Raw genomic sequence first — 13,990 nt, 5'->3', positions numbered from 1 at the left:
CCACAGGCAGCTGCTCACCCAGCCGGGGCAGGTACTTCTGTTGCTGCTCCTCGCTGCCGTAAGCATAGATAGGGTGCATGACAAGGGAGGACTGGACACTCATTGCTGACCTGTAGCCGCTGTCCACTCGCTCCAGCTCTCGGGCCAGGAGCCCATAGGCCACAGATGAGACTCCAGCACAGCCATACCCTGGTGGGTGGGCGGGGAGAGGGGAGAAATAGGGCAATGGGGGACAAAGCCCTGCCCAGCTGAGATCAGTGACTCCTGGGACCCAAGAGACAGAGCTACATAGGGGCACCCAAGGAGAGGGTACCAAGCTGGCCCTTACTTGAGGGTTTCATCCCCACAGCCACTTCAGACAGAGGGATTAACATCCTCTCTTTACAGACTGGGAAACTAGGCTCAAGGAAAGGAAGGGGCTTTTCAGGACACAGTGGGGGCTGCAGAGTGTGGAGAGAAATTTGTCCCTACCTTTGATGGTGGGGCCCAGCACACCCAGCTCCCCCATCTCTGAGATGATCTCCCGGTGAAAAACTGCAAAGGGACAGATGCCCAACTTCAGCCTTGGCCCACTGGAGCCCCAACCCAGGGCCAGAGGTGCCCTAAGGCCCAGCTAGAGCAGGCAGAGCTGGTGTGAATGGTGGAGAGTGTGGTTCAGGTGGCAGCAGGAGCTCCAGGGTGCCCACCCGCCTGCCTGGGCACCTTCGTTGCGATTGGCCAGCAGGATGCGGGGCATGAGGCGCTCCTGGCAGTAGGTGCGGAAGGTGTCCCTGATGAGGACCTCATCTGCTGTCAGCTGCTCCTCCAGCAATAGTGGGTCCCTCCAGTCAAACTCGGGCCGCGAGGCTGGGCAGAGTTGGAGGAGGTGGGGCTCATCCCTGCCCACCCGACCACCACACCCTCCCCTCCCCCAGAATCATCAGCCTCATCCCTCAACCCGCATTTCGCTCCCAAAAAACGTGGGCTGCAAACAGGACTGACAAAGTGGCCTTTCTCGGGGAAACTCACTGCCTCAGCGGCCCTGCCTCCCCGCTTGGGCAGCCCTCGGATTCCGGGACAGAGCCCATCCGGGACAGACAGACAGTTGGACAAGGGCCGCAGACACACGGCGCGGCAAGGGGTCCTTACACTTGGCTGATCGGCTCTGGGTCTTCCCGCCTTTTTCTGCAAACACAGGATGGGAAAATCACCCCGGGAAAGTCCCCGAGCCTCAAGTTTCTCCCTCCCAATCCCACCCCCGGTCCGGCACTGACCGGTCTGCGTCGCCGCTGAGCTCCATGAACGAAGGACTCGCAGGCTGGGTCCGCGGCTCAGTAGCCGCCTATAGACGCCTCTCAGGGCCATGTGGGCAGCGAGCTGGTGAGCGGAACAACCAAGGCCGACCTGGAGGAATGGAGGCGTCTGAGCGGACTGGCTCCCCTGGCCCTTTGCGCCCTTCGCCCCTATAGCCAGTCCTTACCTGGAGCCCCCGGGCTCACCGCACAGGCCACAGTGCTACTGACCAAGGCTTTTGACCTCCGGAGGGGGAGGGCGGGGAAGAAGCCAAGTCGGGCTTGTCATTGGTTCGTCCTAAGACTCCGCTCTTTCAAGGCTCTGCCTTTTAAAGGGGCCACGGCAGCCTTGCAGGCGTAAGAAGGCGCGCCCAAGCCGAGGCACCTTAACCCCTTTAAGGGGTGGAAGAGGGAAGGGGGCGGAAGGCGAGTGCGCCAACTCGATTGGCCAGCTGTATTCCTGCTCTGATTGGCCTTGGGAGGGAGCTCGGCCCACTCCTGGTGGTAGGGGGCGAGGGCAGAGTCTGGAGTTAAAGTAGACAACTGAGGCAAGAGAAAAATGAGTCCTAGTACCCAGGAGACCAGACCTCAAGGTCTCCTTTAATGGGGTACTCTGTGTGGGAGGAGGAGGTGGGCTCTGGTGGGCGATCTCAGCCCAAGCTGTCTGCCAGTCTGTCCCAGGAAGCTTGCTAGCCACATGTGACTGTGACTTGGTGTGGTTCCCTATGCTTTGTGATTCTGTGCTGTTGATTGAGCCTGAGTGACTGTGTATCTATATGTGAATGGGGCTGACTGTTTCTGTGACGTTGTGGGGCTGTTGACTATGGGTGGTTGTGTGATTGTCCGTGTGGCTGAATGTCTTTGTGGTTTCCTGTCTAATTGTAAGCTCGTGTAATGGTATTCTGTGTGATCGTGTGTTTTTGTGGTACTGTGTGCATGACTCTTTTTAATAATTTTTTCAGGCTACTGATTTTTTTTAATTTTTAATTTAATTTAATTTAATTTAATTATTTATTTTTGGCTGTGTTGGGTCTTCATTGCTGCGTGAGGGCTTTTCTCTAGTTGCGGCGAGCGGGAGCTACTCTTCTTTGTGATGCACGGTTCTCTCATTGCGGTGGCTTCTCTTGTTGCAGAGCGCAGGCTCTAGGCGCGTGGGCTTCGGTAGTTGTGGCACGCAGGCTCAGTAGTTGTGGCTCACGGGCTCTAGAGCATAGGCTCAGTAGTTGTGGCGCACGGGCTTAGTTGCTCCGCAGCATGTGGGATCTTCCCAGACCAGGGCTCAAAGCCGTGTCCCCTGCATTGGCAGGCAGATTCTTAACCATTGAGCCACCAGAGAAGCCCCATGACTCTGTTTTGATGGCTTTCTCTGTAGATGTGGCTGTTACCTTTGTGAGAATATGACTAGGTATTTTTGTGTATGTCTGGGCGATTGTATATAACTATATGTGTCTATGTGTTGTGTGTGGTTGTGAGCTTGAGTATATAGCTGAGTGAATGGCTGTGCTCACCTAGATCACTTTTATGAGCACTTGTGTCGTGTGCTTTCGAATCTGGATGCATCATGCTTGACCGTCTCTGTATCTGAAAGTCACTCATCTACCATGACCCTGTCCATTTCCCAGTTGGGGAAAGTAAGGCTCAGAAAGCAGATTGGTCTTGCTCAAGGTCACAATGGACCAGGTGCAGAGCAGGGACCAGGACTGGGATCCGGGCCTCCTGCTTCCCAGGACAGACCCCTCCCTGCTCACCCAGGAACACCTCTTCCCCCATAGACAGTCTGGGTAGTTGTGTGTGTAGAATGCTCTGTCTCACACATTGTCTCTGACTGAGTATGATGGGAATAACTGTGAGACTGTGTCTGAAGGTGATCACTAGCCTACATATCCCCAAGTGCCTGGGGCCTGGGTGTGTCCAGACTTTTCCACTTTCTGGGCCCTTCTTGCCCTTAATATCCAAATAAAATGATTTGAACTCTCCTCTTCACTCAGTAGGGAGTCCATCACCACCCCGAATTGTCTGGGATTCTGCATAACTCTTATTCTTCTGGACATCTCCCTCTGCCAGGAAACAATGGCCTCCCTCCTTCCATCCCTTCCTTTCACCAAAGCTCCCTGCCCTGGAGTTGTTGTGGCTATTGGAGTTCTCTGTAGGGGGGTGTAGAGGGTGATGACAGCATACACATTAGGAAACCCAAATTGAGGCTCAGGCCTTGCCACCCAGGGACGTCTGTCATCCGTACTGGCTACCTGCTCCCAGAGGCCTTATCTCCCAGCCACATGCCCACCCCACTCCCCGACCCTCAACCTCTTGCCTTACCTTTCAGAGCCAAACATGCCTGTTAGTGCTTTATCCTAAATCAAGGAGATGTCTCCCCAAGAGACACTCTGCTTTCTTCTCCAGGAAACCACTCTAATTTCAACCATTTTGTTTGATGGAAGTGAAATTCACATGACATAAAATGAACTTTTTTTTTTTGGCTGTGCTGTGTGGCTTGCAGGATCTTGGTTCCTCGACCAGGGACTGAACCCCAGCCACAGCAGTGAAAGTGCCGAGTCCTAACCACTGGACCGCCAGGAAATTCCCTAAAATGAACCATTTAAAGTGTACAGTGCAGTGGCTTTTAGTATATTCACAATGTTGTACAACCACCACCTCTATCTAGTTCCAGAACACTTCCATCACCCCTGAAAGGAGACCTTATACCCATTAAGCAGTCACTCCCCATTTCCTCCTCCCCCCACCAGCCCCTGGCAACCACTAGTCTTTCTGTCTCTGTGGATGTGCCTATTCTGGATATTTCATATAAGTGGAATCATATAATATGTGACATTTTGTAACTGGATTCTTTTACATAGCATGTTTTTGAGGTTTTTGAGGTTCATCCATATTGTGACATGTATTAGAACTTCATTACTTTTTATAGCTGAATAATATTCCTTTGTATAGATGGACCACATTTTGTTTATCCATCTGTTAATGGACATTTGGGTTGTTTCCACCTTTTGGCGACTGAAACTAATGCTACCGTGAACATTAGTGTACACATACTTGATCCGGTACATGTTTTCAGTTTCCTTAGGTATATACCTAGGAGTGAAATTGCTGGGTCATATGGTAACTCTATGTTTAACTTATTGAAGAATCATCAAACGGTTTTCCACAGTAGCTGCACCACTTTTCATTCCCACCAGCAGTGTACGATGGTGCCAATTTCTCTGCATCCTCACCAACACTTGTTATTTTCCTTTTTTGTTGTTGTTAATAGCCATCCTAGTAGGTTTGTCGAGCTGATTTTTACATTACTTTTTTTGATCCCCCCACCCTTGTTGCACATGATAATTTTTCGTCTTTCTGTGTGATGCATTTATGGTGCACCAACTCTGGTGATGTGCCTCCATCTGGGTGAGGTTGTATGCCTTTCACTATCAGGGTGTCTGGTTTCATGTTAGTATGGTTGTGTTTGGGTGCGCCCCCTGTGGTTGTGCATTAGTAGCTCAGTTGTGTGACTAAATAATTATATACAGTATCAAAGACAGGTGGCTGTGACTATGTAAGGTTGTAGTGTGTGATCATGTCTGTGCCTGATGTATAACTGTGTGCCTGACTACATCAAAAGTGTGTTTATGGGGCTTCCCTGGTGGTGGAGTGGTTGAGAATCTGCCTGCCAATGCAGGGGACACGGGTTCGAGCCCTGGTCTGGGAAAGTCCCACATGCCGCAGAGCAACTAGGCCCGTGAGCCACAACTACTGAGCCTGAACGTCCGGAGGCTGTGCTCCGCAACAAGAGAGGCTGCGATAGTGAGAGGCCCGCGCACTGCGATGAAGAGTGGCCCCCGCACGCCGCAACTAGAGAAAGCCCTCGCACAGAAACGAAGACCCAACACAGCAAAAATAAATAAATAAATAAATAAAGTTTTTTTTTTTAAGTGTGTTTATGAATGGTTGTGTGGATGTGTTTTACACTTTTGTGTCTCAGGCTTCGTCTGTGTTTGATGGGATTGTGTGACTGCATCTGCTATAGTTCTGTGACGATATATCCAGGATTCTCCATGTGTCCGTTTGGTTGTGACTAAATCGTGTGTGTGACTGTGTGTGATTTGGGTAACTGTGTATGATTGTCAGCACCTGATAATGAATTCTATGTCTGAGGGATTGTGTGACTATAACATCATGTAACCAACATAGTGGATGGTTGTTTTTGTGCCTGAGAATTGTACGTCTGTGCATGGTCTATGTGACACACAGACACACAAGTATTTGTGCAGGGACTATATGGGGTGTGTGACTTAGGGACCAGGGGATTTGTGTCATTATGTAATTGCATAGTGAGTGTGTGCGTGTGTGTGTGTGACTATGAACTCTGTGTCTGTAATGTGTGTCTGTGTCACCCACCTGGACTCCCTTGGCACCACAGTCTCTGGTTCAGAACCTCAGATTCCCTCCTCCATGTGGGGTAGAAATCAAGAAGCAGCCAGGTCTCCTGCAGGTCAGGTATTTCCTATGGCCCGATCCAACTTTCCCATGCCACGCAGGAGAGGGAGTCCCCTCCTCCTTCCCAGCCCCCATCACGCTGGAGCAGCTCTAGTTGCACCAGCCTCAGCCTCCATGCAGCTACACTCCCTACAACGCCCCCTGGGTTGGGGGGGGGTGTCCATGGTAGACAGTGACAGCTGATTGGCAGGGGCCTCTCCTGCCACTGGGCTCAGACCTGGGAGCTCACTACCCAGGAAATTTAAAACCAAGTTAATCCCCAGTCCCCAGCCCTCCCACTCAGCAGGGACAGAGCCTTAGCTGTTCTGGGCCCCTACCTGATAGCAGCCTCCAACATCTGGGGAGTCTGATAATGCTTGGCTTGGCAGGGAGTTCATGCCAAGTCCCGCCATCAGCACGGTTGCTGCTGTTTATGGGGAAGGGGAGAGCTGCAAGGTCCTGGTCAGGGACAAGGGGGTCTTGAAGCTCCTTCCCAGAATCCCCATTCTGCCTGTCACCCCTTCTCCAGGAAGGTAACTGAGAACAGGCTCCAAGGTTCTCCTTCTTTGGGAACCCACTGCCTCACTTTGCCCAACCCCTGAACCCCCAGCCCCTGAACCCCCAGCCCCTGAACCCCCAGCCCCTGAACATCTGATTGGCTTTGGATACAGGATCAGTCTTTAAGGCTCAGCCCCAAACAGGCCTAGGCGAAGTCTGTTCCCCCAGAAACGGTGATCCCCGCCTTTGCCTGCCCCTTATCAGGGGCTGCAGCCAATCAGCTGAGGGCAGAGAGGAGCCCTCCAAGGGGCCATCAGAGCCTCAGAGCCCACGAGGCCGCCAAAGGAGAGGAGGCCTGAGCCCCAGGGTGGGCACCAGCCAGCCATGGCTGCAGCGGAGACCGCCTTGCCCTCCATCAGCACGCTGACCACCCTGGGCCCCTTCTTGGACACACAGGAAGACTTCCTCAAGGTGGGGCCAGTGGGGTCTAGATGGGCTGCCAGGGGTTCCGGGCCCAGGCCACAGAGCTGGGGGATCAGGTCTGAATCTTGCCTTGGAATTCAGAGACCTGGTCAGCACTGGGTGTCCTCAGTGCAGGCCAGGGGTCTGAACTTGGTCTAAGGGCCTATTTCTGTCATAGAAAACTGAGGCTGGGAACCGAACAACTCAGGGATCTAGGCTCCGTGAGACACCCCCAGATATCAGAGGGAAATGGCAGATGTGTCTAGGGGACATTCAGGAATTAATCTTGGAATTAATCTTGTTGGGGGACAGGGAAGAAGAGGAAGATTCTTGGGGGAAACTGAGGCAAGGCTGAGCCTCCCCCGTTCTTCCATCCTTGGCTCTGCCACCCCTTCCCCCTTGCCTGAGTGTGGCTCCAGATAATGTAAGCCTTATCTCCTGTCTCCAGCCTGACCGATAGACCTCTGTCTCTGGAGCTGAGGTGGTGGGGGGAGGGGGGGAAGGACAATGTGAGGGACAGACTGACATGACAGACAAGCAAACAAGACCCCTTTATTGAGCCTCTAGCCAGTCTGCCCCCATCAGGGCATCCGGCCCCCACCGTCTCCGGGCAGGATACCCTGGTGTCCACTGAAGCTTCGTGCTACCGGCTCCCTCCCACAGTGGTGGCGCTCTGAAGAGGTGCAGGACTTGGGTCCAGGCCCCCCCGACCCCACAGGGCCACCCCTTCACGTGAGGCCTGAGTTGGAGGACACGCCTGGGGAGGACGAAGACGATGAGAGGGACGCGGCTACCTCCTGGGACCTGGATCTCCTCCTCACCAACTTTCCGTGCCCAGAGCCAGGCAGCGCGCCCCAGACCTGCGTCCCCCAGAATTGCGCTCTGGCGCCTGGCGAAGGTTCCGGGGTGCAATATCCACTGCCGCCCGAGACTCTGGGCGCGTACGCGGGCGGCCCGGGGCTGGTGGCTGGGCTCTTGGGTCCCGAGGAGCACCCGGGCTGGGCGCGCCCGGCCCCACGAACCCCGGCTCCCGATGCCTTCGTGGGCCCAGCCCTGATTCCAGCCCCCGAGCCCAAGGCGCTGCCGCTGCAGCCGATGTACCCGGGACCGGGTGCGGGTTCCTCCGGCAGCTATTTCCCCCGGACGGGGCTTTCAGTGCCTGCAGCGCCGGGAGCCCCCTACGGGCTGCTGTCCGGGTACCCTGCGCTGTACCCGATGCCGCAGTACCAAGGGCACTTCCAGCTCTTCCGCGGGCTCCAGGCTCCGGCGCCCGGTCCCGCCACGCCCCACTCCTTCCTGAGTTGTCTAGGGCCCGGGACGACGGGTGCAGGACTCGGGGGGACCACAGGAGACCCAGGAGGGACCGCGGAGGCCGCGCCATCCAAGCGCAGCAGGCGATCGTGGGCGCGCAAGAGGCAGGCTGCGCACACGTGCACGCACCCGGGTTGCGGCAAGAGCTACACCAAGAGCTCTCACCTGAAGGCGCATCTACGCACGCACACAGGTGAGGGGGCAGGACCCAGTGCAGGGGCGGGGCTGGGTGGGACCTTGGGAGCCAAGAGCTGCAGAAGAGCTGGAAACCAGGAGCAAGGGGCGGGGCTCACGCAAAGTCTCGGAGCAAAAGGCTGAGCAGAAGGAGCTGGGGACGAGTCTGGAACATCAGGAGCCGGATGGGAAGTAGTGCGGAAGGCATGTGGGGACGGAGAGAGGACATGGAAAACCTGGGAAGCATTTCAAGGAACCGAGGGCTAAGACCTGGGTCAGGGACGGGCCGAAGAGCAGAAAGCGAGGCAAGCTATGTAGGGGCCGGGGTTAGAGGATGGACTGCGGGGAGAGGACAGCTCGAAATACCAAGGGCGGGGCCAAAGACCCAGGGTTCAGTTTTGGGGCAAGCGGGAGCGGAGTTAGGTGTTCTGGGGTGGTAGCCAGGAGTATAAAGAGTGGGTTGCTTGGTTAGATTGTAGGGGGCGTGCTGGAGCTCAGGAGAGTTAGTTTCAGTGGCCCGGACGCAGAGGCAGGTCCTGGAGAGCAAAGGGAAATGGCTGGGAAATACAAGAGGGTAGGCATAGGAGGAGAAGCCGGGTCCCAAGGAGCCAAAGACGGGGGAGGGGACGTGGAACAGAGGCGGGGAGGAGGAGGAATGAGGCCGATGCATAGTGGTCCGCTCAGAGGATGGGGCCACGTGTACAGACCTGTCCAGGAACACAGGGAGGAAGGGCCACGTCTAGCAGGGGGAGAGTATAATCACTGGGGACAGGGCCTGGAACACCAGGTGGATTTCGGGGCTCAAGGGCCAAGGCCAGGGACAGGATTGGGCAGCAGCTTGAGGGTCCCCTGGGGCAAAGGAGGGGCTGGGACATAGGGGCAGTACTAAAGGACGAAGATTGTGGCAGTGTTAGGACGCAGGGGCAGGGTACCGGGCACAGGAAGTAGGGCTAGTAGTGTAGAGGGCACGACTTGTGACCAGGAAATGAAAAGGGGCCTGGCGCCAGCAGGAACAGAAGAAGAAGGGTCGGGGTAGCAGAGGTCGGTCCTGGGTACAGATTCAGACCCTCCCCGAGAGTGAGTGCCTCCTTAAATTTCACAACCTAGGCTCCTCACTTGCCTCACCCTAGTCCTGGCCAAGGCTAGGAGGGAGGACTCTGGGACCAGGTGTGGGGGACAGTGGCTCTCAAGGCTTCCTCGTCCCCCCAGGGGAGAAGCCATACGCCTGCACGTGGGATGGCTGTGGCTGGAGGTTCGCGCGCTCCGACGAGCTGACCCGTCACTACCGAAAGCACACCGGTCAGCGTCCCTTCCGCTGCCAGCTCTGTTCGCGTGCTTTTTCACGCTCGGATCATCTGGCCTTGCACATGAAGCGTCATCTTTGAGCCCCGTCCCGGCACTTGGACCTTTTCTGGGGACTGGGGTTAGAACAAGAACGGATCCAGGCACGGTGGTTTTCCCTCGGATGAACCCTCGTCTGGACTCTTGGGCCCACAGATCCACCAAGGACTGGCCCATAGACAGACCTGGGGGAGCCTCCAGCAGAAGTTCCCACATGTCCTTGGCCAAAGGGAGCCACAGTCACACACGGTCATGTAGACCGAGCGAGATAGACCTCCAAATAAATGGACTCAGGTGGATACTTAGATACTTCCGACAAAGAGACAGACCCTCAGAGAGCTGGACCATCAGACCAGCTCACAGGTGGCCCTAGACAACGGAGGCGTTGTGCGGTGAGGCTTCCCAGAGACCCTGGTTCTAGAAGAAGGCTTCACACTGTGACTCCTGAAGCTCCACGTAGCGGCTGGTATTGCTGTGAATGGTTACGGGTCTCGTAAAAATGCTCCTTCCAGACAAAGCTTCAGTGTTGGTCTGAATTTGTGGGTTTTGGGTGTGGAAGTTGGGAAGAAGCTTAATCCCAGAGGTGATTACTGGGGAGCCATACACACACTCACACCCTCCTCTCCTAAAACTGGGCAACCCTCCTCAGGCACTTGCAGCCGGTCCTTCCCCCACCCCAAGGTCAGGCTACATTGTCCCTGTCTCCTGCCTCGAAACCCAGGGACATTCACAGGGACCATCTTCCTCCACTTAACAATCCTCGGGGGGCTTCCCTGGTGGCGCAGTGGTTGAGAGTCCGCCTGCCAATGCAGGGGACACGGGTTCGTGCCCCGGTTTGGGAAGATCCCACATGCCGTGGAGCGGCTGGGCCCATGAGCCAAGGCCGCTGGGCCTGCGCGTCCGGAGCCTGTGCTCTGCAACGGGAGAGGCCATAACAGTGAGAGGCCCACTTACTGCAAAAAAAAAAAAAAAAAAAAAAAGAATCCTCGGCCCGGGGGTTTCCCTAGTGGCACAGTGATTAAGAATCTGCCTGCCAATGCAGGGGACACGGGTTCGAGCCCTGGTGGGGGAAGATCCCACATGCCGCAGAGCAACTAAGCCCAAGGGCCACAACTACTGAGCCTGCGCTCTAGAGCCCGCGAGCCACAACTACCGAGCCTGCGTGCTGCAGTTATTGAAGCCCGCACGCCTAGAGCAGGTGCCCGCAACGAAAAGCCACCGCAGTGAGAAGCCCGCGCTCGGCAACGAAGCGTAGCCCCCGCTCACCGCAACTTAGAGTAAAGCCCACGCGCAGCTAGCTCAGCAGCGGTGGCGGGCGGTAGAGGGAACATGCAGAATGAAAAGGGGGAGGACCAGGAGGGCAAGCGCCCTTTAAGGGAGCAAAAGTCACAAGAGTTGGGGGGCTTCCCTGGTGGCGCAGTGGTTGGGAGTCCGCCTGCCGATGCAGGGGACGCGGGTTTGTGCCCCGGTCCGGGAGGACCCCTCATGCCGCGGAGCGGCTGGGCCCGTGAGTCATGGCCGCTGGGCCTGCGCGTCCGGAGCCTGTGCTCCGCAACGGGAGCGGCCACAACAGTGAGAGGCCCACGTATCGAAAAAAAAAGAAAAATAAATAAAAGTCACAAGAGTTGGACCTCAGGCTGTAAGGCAGGAAAGGAAAAAAAAATCCAAATTTGCCTCTGACGGAGAAGCCAGGGGAGGAGCAAGGCTCAGCGGAAGAGTGTTGATTGGGATTCGCCAGAATTGAAAGAGACGGAGGCAGGGCCTGCTGGGGGGGCGTGGGCTGTGATTGGCCAGGAGTAGAGCCGGAGGCCGGACACTGGAAACCACCTGGCCATGAGAGGCCGTGTCTGGGCCGAGCCAGAGAGTAGAGCCTATCAGGGACTAGTCTGCCGGAAGCAGGAGGAGGCCCCAGGCTGGCCGGGTCGGGGGCGGAGCCTGCAGGGAGTGACTGCCCCGAAGAAAGCCGAGCTCAAACCTCTGCTTCTCACCTCGCGGGCGGAGTCTCCATCCTCGTGATGCCCGGGCCCAGGCGGGTTTGGGGAAGTGGAAGTCACCAGAGGCCGAGTCTGGCCCAGCTCGTGACCCCGCGCCTTGTGGTCCCGCCATAGATTTCTAGACCCCAGCTAGAGCTCTGAGCTCATGGCCGCGCTGAGCTTGCTGCTATTGGCTTCGCTGCTCTGGGTCCCTGTAGGGACCCTGACCTGCTACGGGGACTCGGGGCAGCCTGTGGACTGGTGAGTGCGCGGGAGCCGACTATCCCTCCAGGGCCGCACTGGGGATTGCTGCGTTCCTAGGTGAAGACTGGGGTTCCTTCTCTTCTCCCGCTATTCTGTCCATTTCCTAACCTCCAGGTTCGTCGTCTACAAGCTGCCGGCCCACAGCGGGCCCGGAGATGCGGCGCAGAGGGGGCTGCGGTACAAGTACTTAGACGAAGACTCAGGGGGCTGGCGCAACGGTGCGGGGTTCATCAGCAGCTCCACGGGGGCCGTGGGCCGCAGCCTGCTGCCGCTGTACCGAAACACCACCAGCCAGGTGAAGACGCCCCCGGCGGAAACAGGGGTGGGACTCTAGGGTGGGCCCGACTTGGGGGAACCTTCAAGTTGCCCCTGTCCATCTTCCCCAGCTCGCCTTTCTACTCTACAATGACCAACCGCCTCAATCTAGCGGGTCTCAGGACTCTTCCAGCCGTGGGCACACGAAGGGTGAGGCCAGACTGGGGACTGGGGAAGAGTTCAGGTTTCCCTGTGCATTTCCCCCAGCTAACCCATGAGTTGCCAGGGGGGTGAGGGCAGGCCCTAGCCGTCTGTTTCCTTATTTTAAATCAACATTGTCCTTCCTCTGGACTATGAGAATCGATGGCTGTGGAAACTGAGCTCAGCAGCGGTTCTGACACTGCCCACTGGTCCTGTGGTCCAGGCCCCCTACAGACTTGAGTGTTCCTGGGTTGCACATGTGCTTGTTGGAATGCCTCAAGCAGTCCCCCTGATCTCCAATTTCTGGTTCAGGTGTGCTGCTCCTGGACCACGAGGGGGGCTTCTGGTTGATCCACAGCGTTCCGAAGTTCCCTCCACCTGCCTCCTCTGCTGCGTACAGCTGGCCTCCTGGTGCCCAGAAGTATGGGCAGACCCTGATCTGTGTATCTTTTCCTCTCACCCAGTTCCTGAATATCAGTGAGTGGAGACCGGGAGGCAGGGCGAGTCCCTGATTCCCAGGCTAGAATCTTGGAACAGTCCCTCGTTTTCTTCGCCCCTTGCCCTCCAGGCAGACAGCTGACCTACACCTATCCTCTCGTGTATGACCATAGGCTGGAAGGGGACTTCGCCCAGAAATTCCCCCACCTGGAGGAGGTAGTCAAGGGCCATCATGTTCGCCAGGGACCATGGAACAGCAGTGTAACACTCACATCAAACAAAGGACACATGTTCCAGAGCTTTGCCAAATTTGGAAACTTTGGAGATGGTGAGCCTTGAGGTTGACAGTTGGAGAACTTTTTCTGCAGAGGGGGTGTCTGGTGTGTCCATGGCTGAGGGCAGGTCATGGTTAGGAACTAGAACACCTTGGAGTCATAATCACATGAGAGGTAAACAACCAATATACCTGTGTTCAAATATTGGTTTCTGGCTGTGTGATACATGATTTAACCAGAGCCTCAACTTACCTTTCTGAAAAATGGGAATAATGGTGTCAACTTTAATGGGCTGTTGAGTGGCATGATGCATATAAAGCATTTAGTAAGGGTTGTTAGTCTTAATGTTATAATTCCCCAGATTGCCAGGAATCGATAACTGAGGAAACAACTCAGAGACAGGAAGTGGCCTAGGGAATCCCTAGCAGTGATCCTGACCCTGTCCTTGTCCTCTTTCCATCTTCTGCAGACCTGTACTCTGGCTGGCTGGTGGAAGCTCTTGGCAGTGACCTACAGGTCCAGTTCTGGCAAAGATCTTCTGGCATCCTGCCCTCCAACTGCTCTGGGGTCCAGCACGTACTGGATGTGACCCAGACAGCCTTCCCTGGGCTAGCTGGGCCAACCTTCAATGCCACAGAAGACCATTCCAAGTGGTGTGTAGCCCCAGAAAGGCCCTGGGCCTGTGTGGGTGACATGAATCGGAACAAAAGAGAGGAGCACCGGGGTGGGGGCACACTGTGTGCCCAGCTACCCGCCCTCTGGAAGGCCTTCCAGCCTCTGGTGAAGGCATGGGAGCCCTGTGGAAAGTAGAGCAGGGCCTTCTCTCTAGGAAGCCCAGCAGAGCATATAAGAGCTAAGGCTCAGGTGCCAGTTTGGACTTCAGTTTGAATCTATTTAGTATTTTCCTATTTGTTTGGCCTTAATCATGTGCCTTAACTTCTCTGTGACTCAGTCTACTCATCTGCAAAATGGGAATCATAACACCTTACTCAGGATTGTTGAGGAATAAAAAGAAATTGGTAAATGAGGCTGTTAATCTTTTCTTCAGGTGGTCACT

General features: G+C 55.8%; 3 protein-coding genes across 7 annotated transcripts in view; 2 read left to right on the top strand and 1 right to left on the bottom strand.

Annotated features, from left to right (window-relative positions):
* The window catches only part of GCDH (glutaryl-CoA dehydrogenase), a 415,847-nt gene extending 414,326 nt beyond the window's left edge, over window positions 1-1,521 (bottom strand). For 3 of the 5 annotated variants that reach the window (XR_014015497.1, XR_014015498.1, XM_081230537.1), the window contains exons 1-6: window positions 1,460-1,521; window positions 1,254-1,383; window positions 1,129-1,164; window positions 703-846; window positions 472-534; window positions 19-189 (exon numbers count right to left, since the gene is read on the bottom strand). Coding sequence is in view for 3 of the 5 variants with exons in the window: in XM_081230537.1 (XP_081086663.1) it covers window positions 19-189; window positions 472-534; window positions 703-846; window positions 1,129-1,164; window positions 1,254-1,344 (505 nt within the window). In the remaining 2 variants the exon portion in view is untranslated. The other 2 variants (XM_081230538.1, XM_081230539.1) reach the window with 2 other exon arrangements.
* Window positions 1,522-6,509: 4,988 nt separating this feature from the next.
* KLF1 (KLF transcription factor 1) lies at window positions 6,510-9,571 on the top strand (the record flags this gene model as incomplete). Its single annotated transcript, XM_081232908.1, has 3 exons — window positions 6,510-6,710; window positions 7,365-8,205; window positions 9,396-9,571. The coding sequence occupies exons 1-3, from the start codon at window positions 6,624-6,626 to the stop codon at window positions 9,569-9,571; spliced, it is 1,104 nt and encodes a 367-aa protein (XP_081089034.1). The 5' UTR covers window positions 6,510-6,623.
* Window positions 9,572-11,456: 1,885 nt separating this feature from the next.
* DNASE2 (deoxyribonuclease 2, lysosomal) lies at window positions 11,457-13,957 on the top strand. The gene is made up of 6 exons (XM_081232704.1): window positions 11,457-11,761; window positions 11,879-12,059; window positions 12,151-12,229; window positions 12,533-12,697; window positions 12,789-12,986; window positions 13,403-13,957. The coding sequence occupies exons 1-6, from the start codon at window positions 11,667-11,669 to the stop codon at window positions 13,741-13,743; spliced, it is 1,059 nt and encodes a 352-aa protein (XP_081088830.1). The 5' UTR covers window positions 11,457-11,666; the 3' UTR covers window positions 13,744-13,957.
* Window positions 13,958-13,990: the final 33 nt, after the last annotated feature.

This window comes from Mesoplodon bidens, assembly GCF_964165515.1.
Source record: "Mesoplodon bidens genome assembly, chromosome: 4".
NCBI classification, from domain to species: domain Eukaryota; kingdom Metazoa; phylum Chordata; class Mammalia; order Artiodactyla; family Ziphiidae; genus Mesoplodon; species Mesoplodon bidens.
Note: the sequence above shows the minus strand (reverse complement) of the source record. Positions and strands in the feature narration are given on the sequence as shown.

Excerpts from the sequence above, each read along its gene's own strand:
- DNASE2 (XM_081232704.1), top strand. The coding sequence starts at position 11,667 with ATGGCCGCGCTGAGCTTGCTGCTATTGGCTTCGCTGCTCTGGGTCCCT. Across the intron at positions 12,230-12,532 it reads CAGCCGTGGGCACACGAAGG|GTGTGCTGCTCCTGGACCAC; the intron begins GTGAGGCCAGAC and ends TTTCTGGTTCAG. Across the intron at positions 12,987-13,402 it reads ATTTGGAAACTTTGGAGATG|ACCTGTACTCTGGCTGGCTG; the intron begins GTGAGCCTTGAG and ends CATCTTCTGCAG.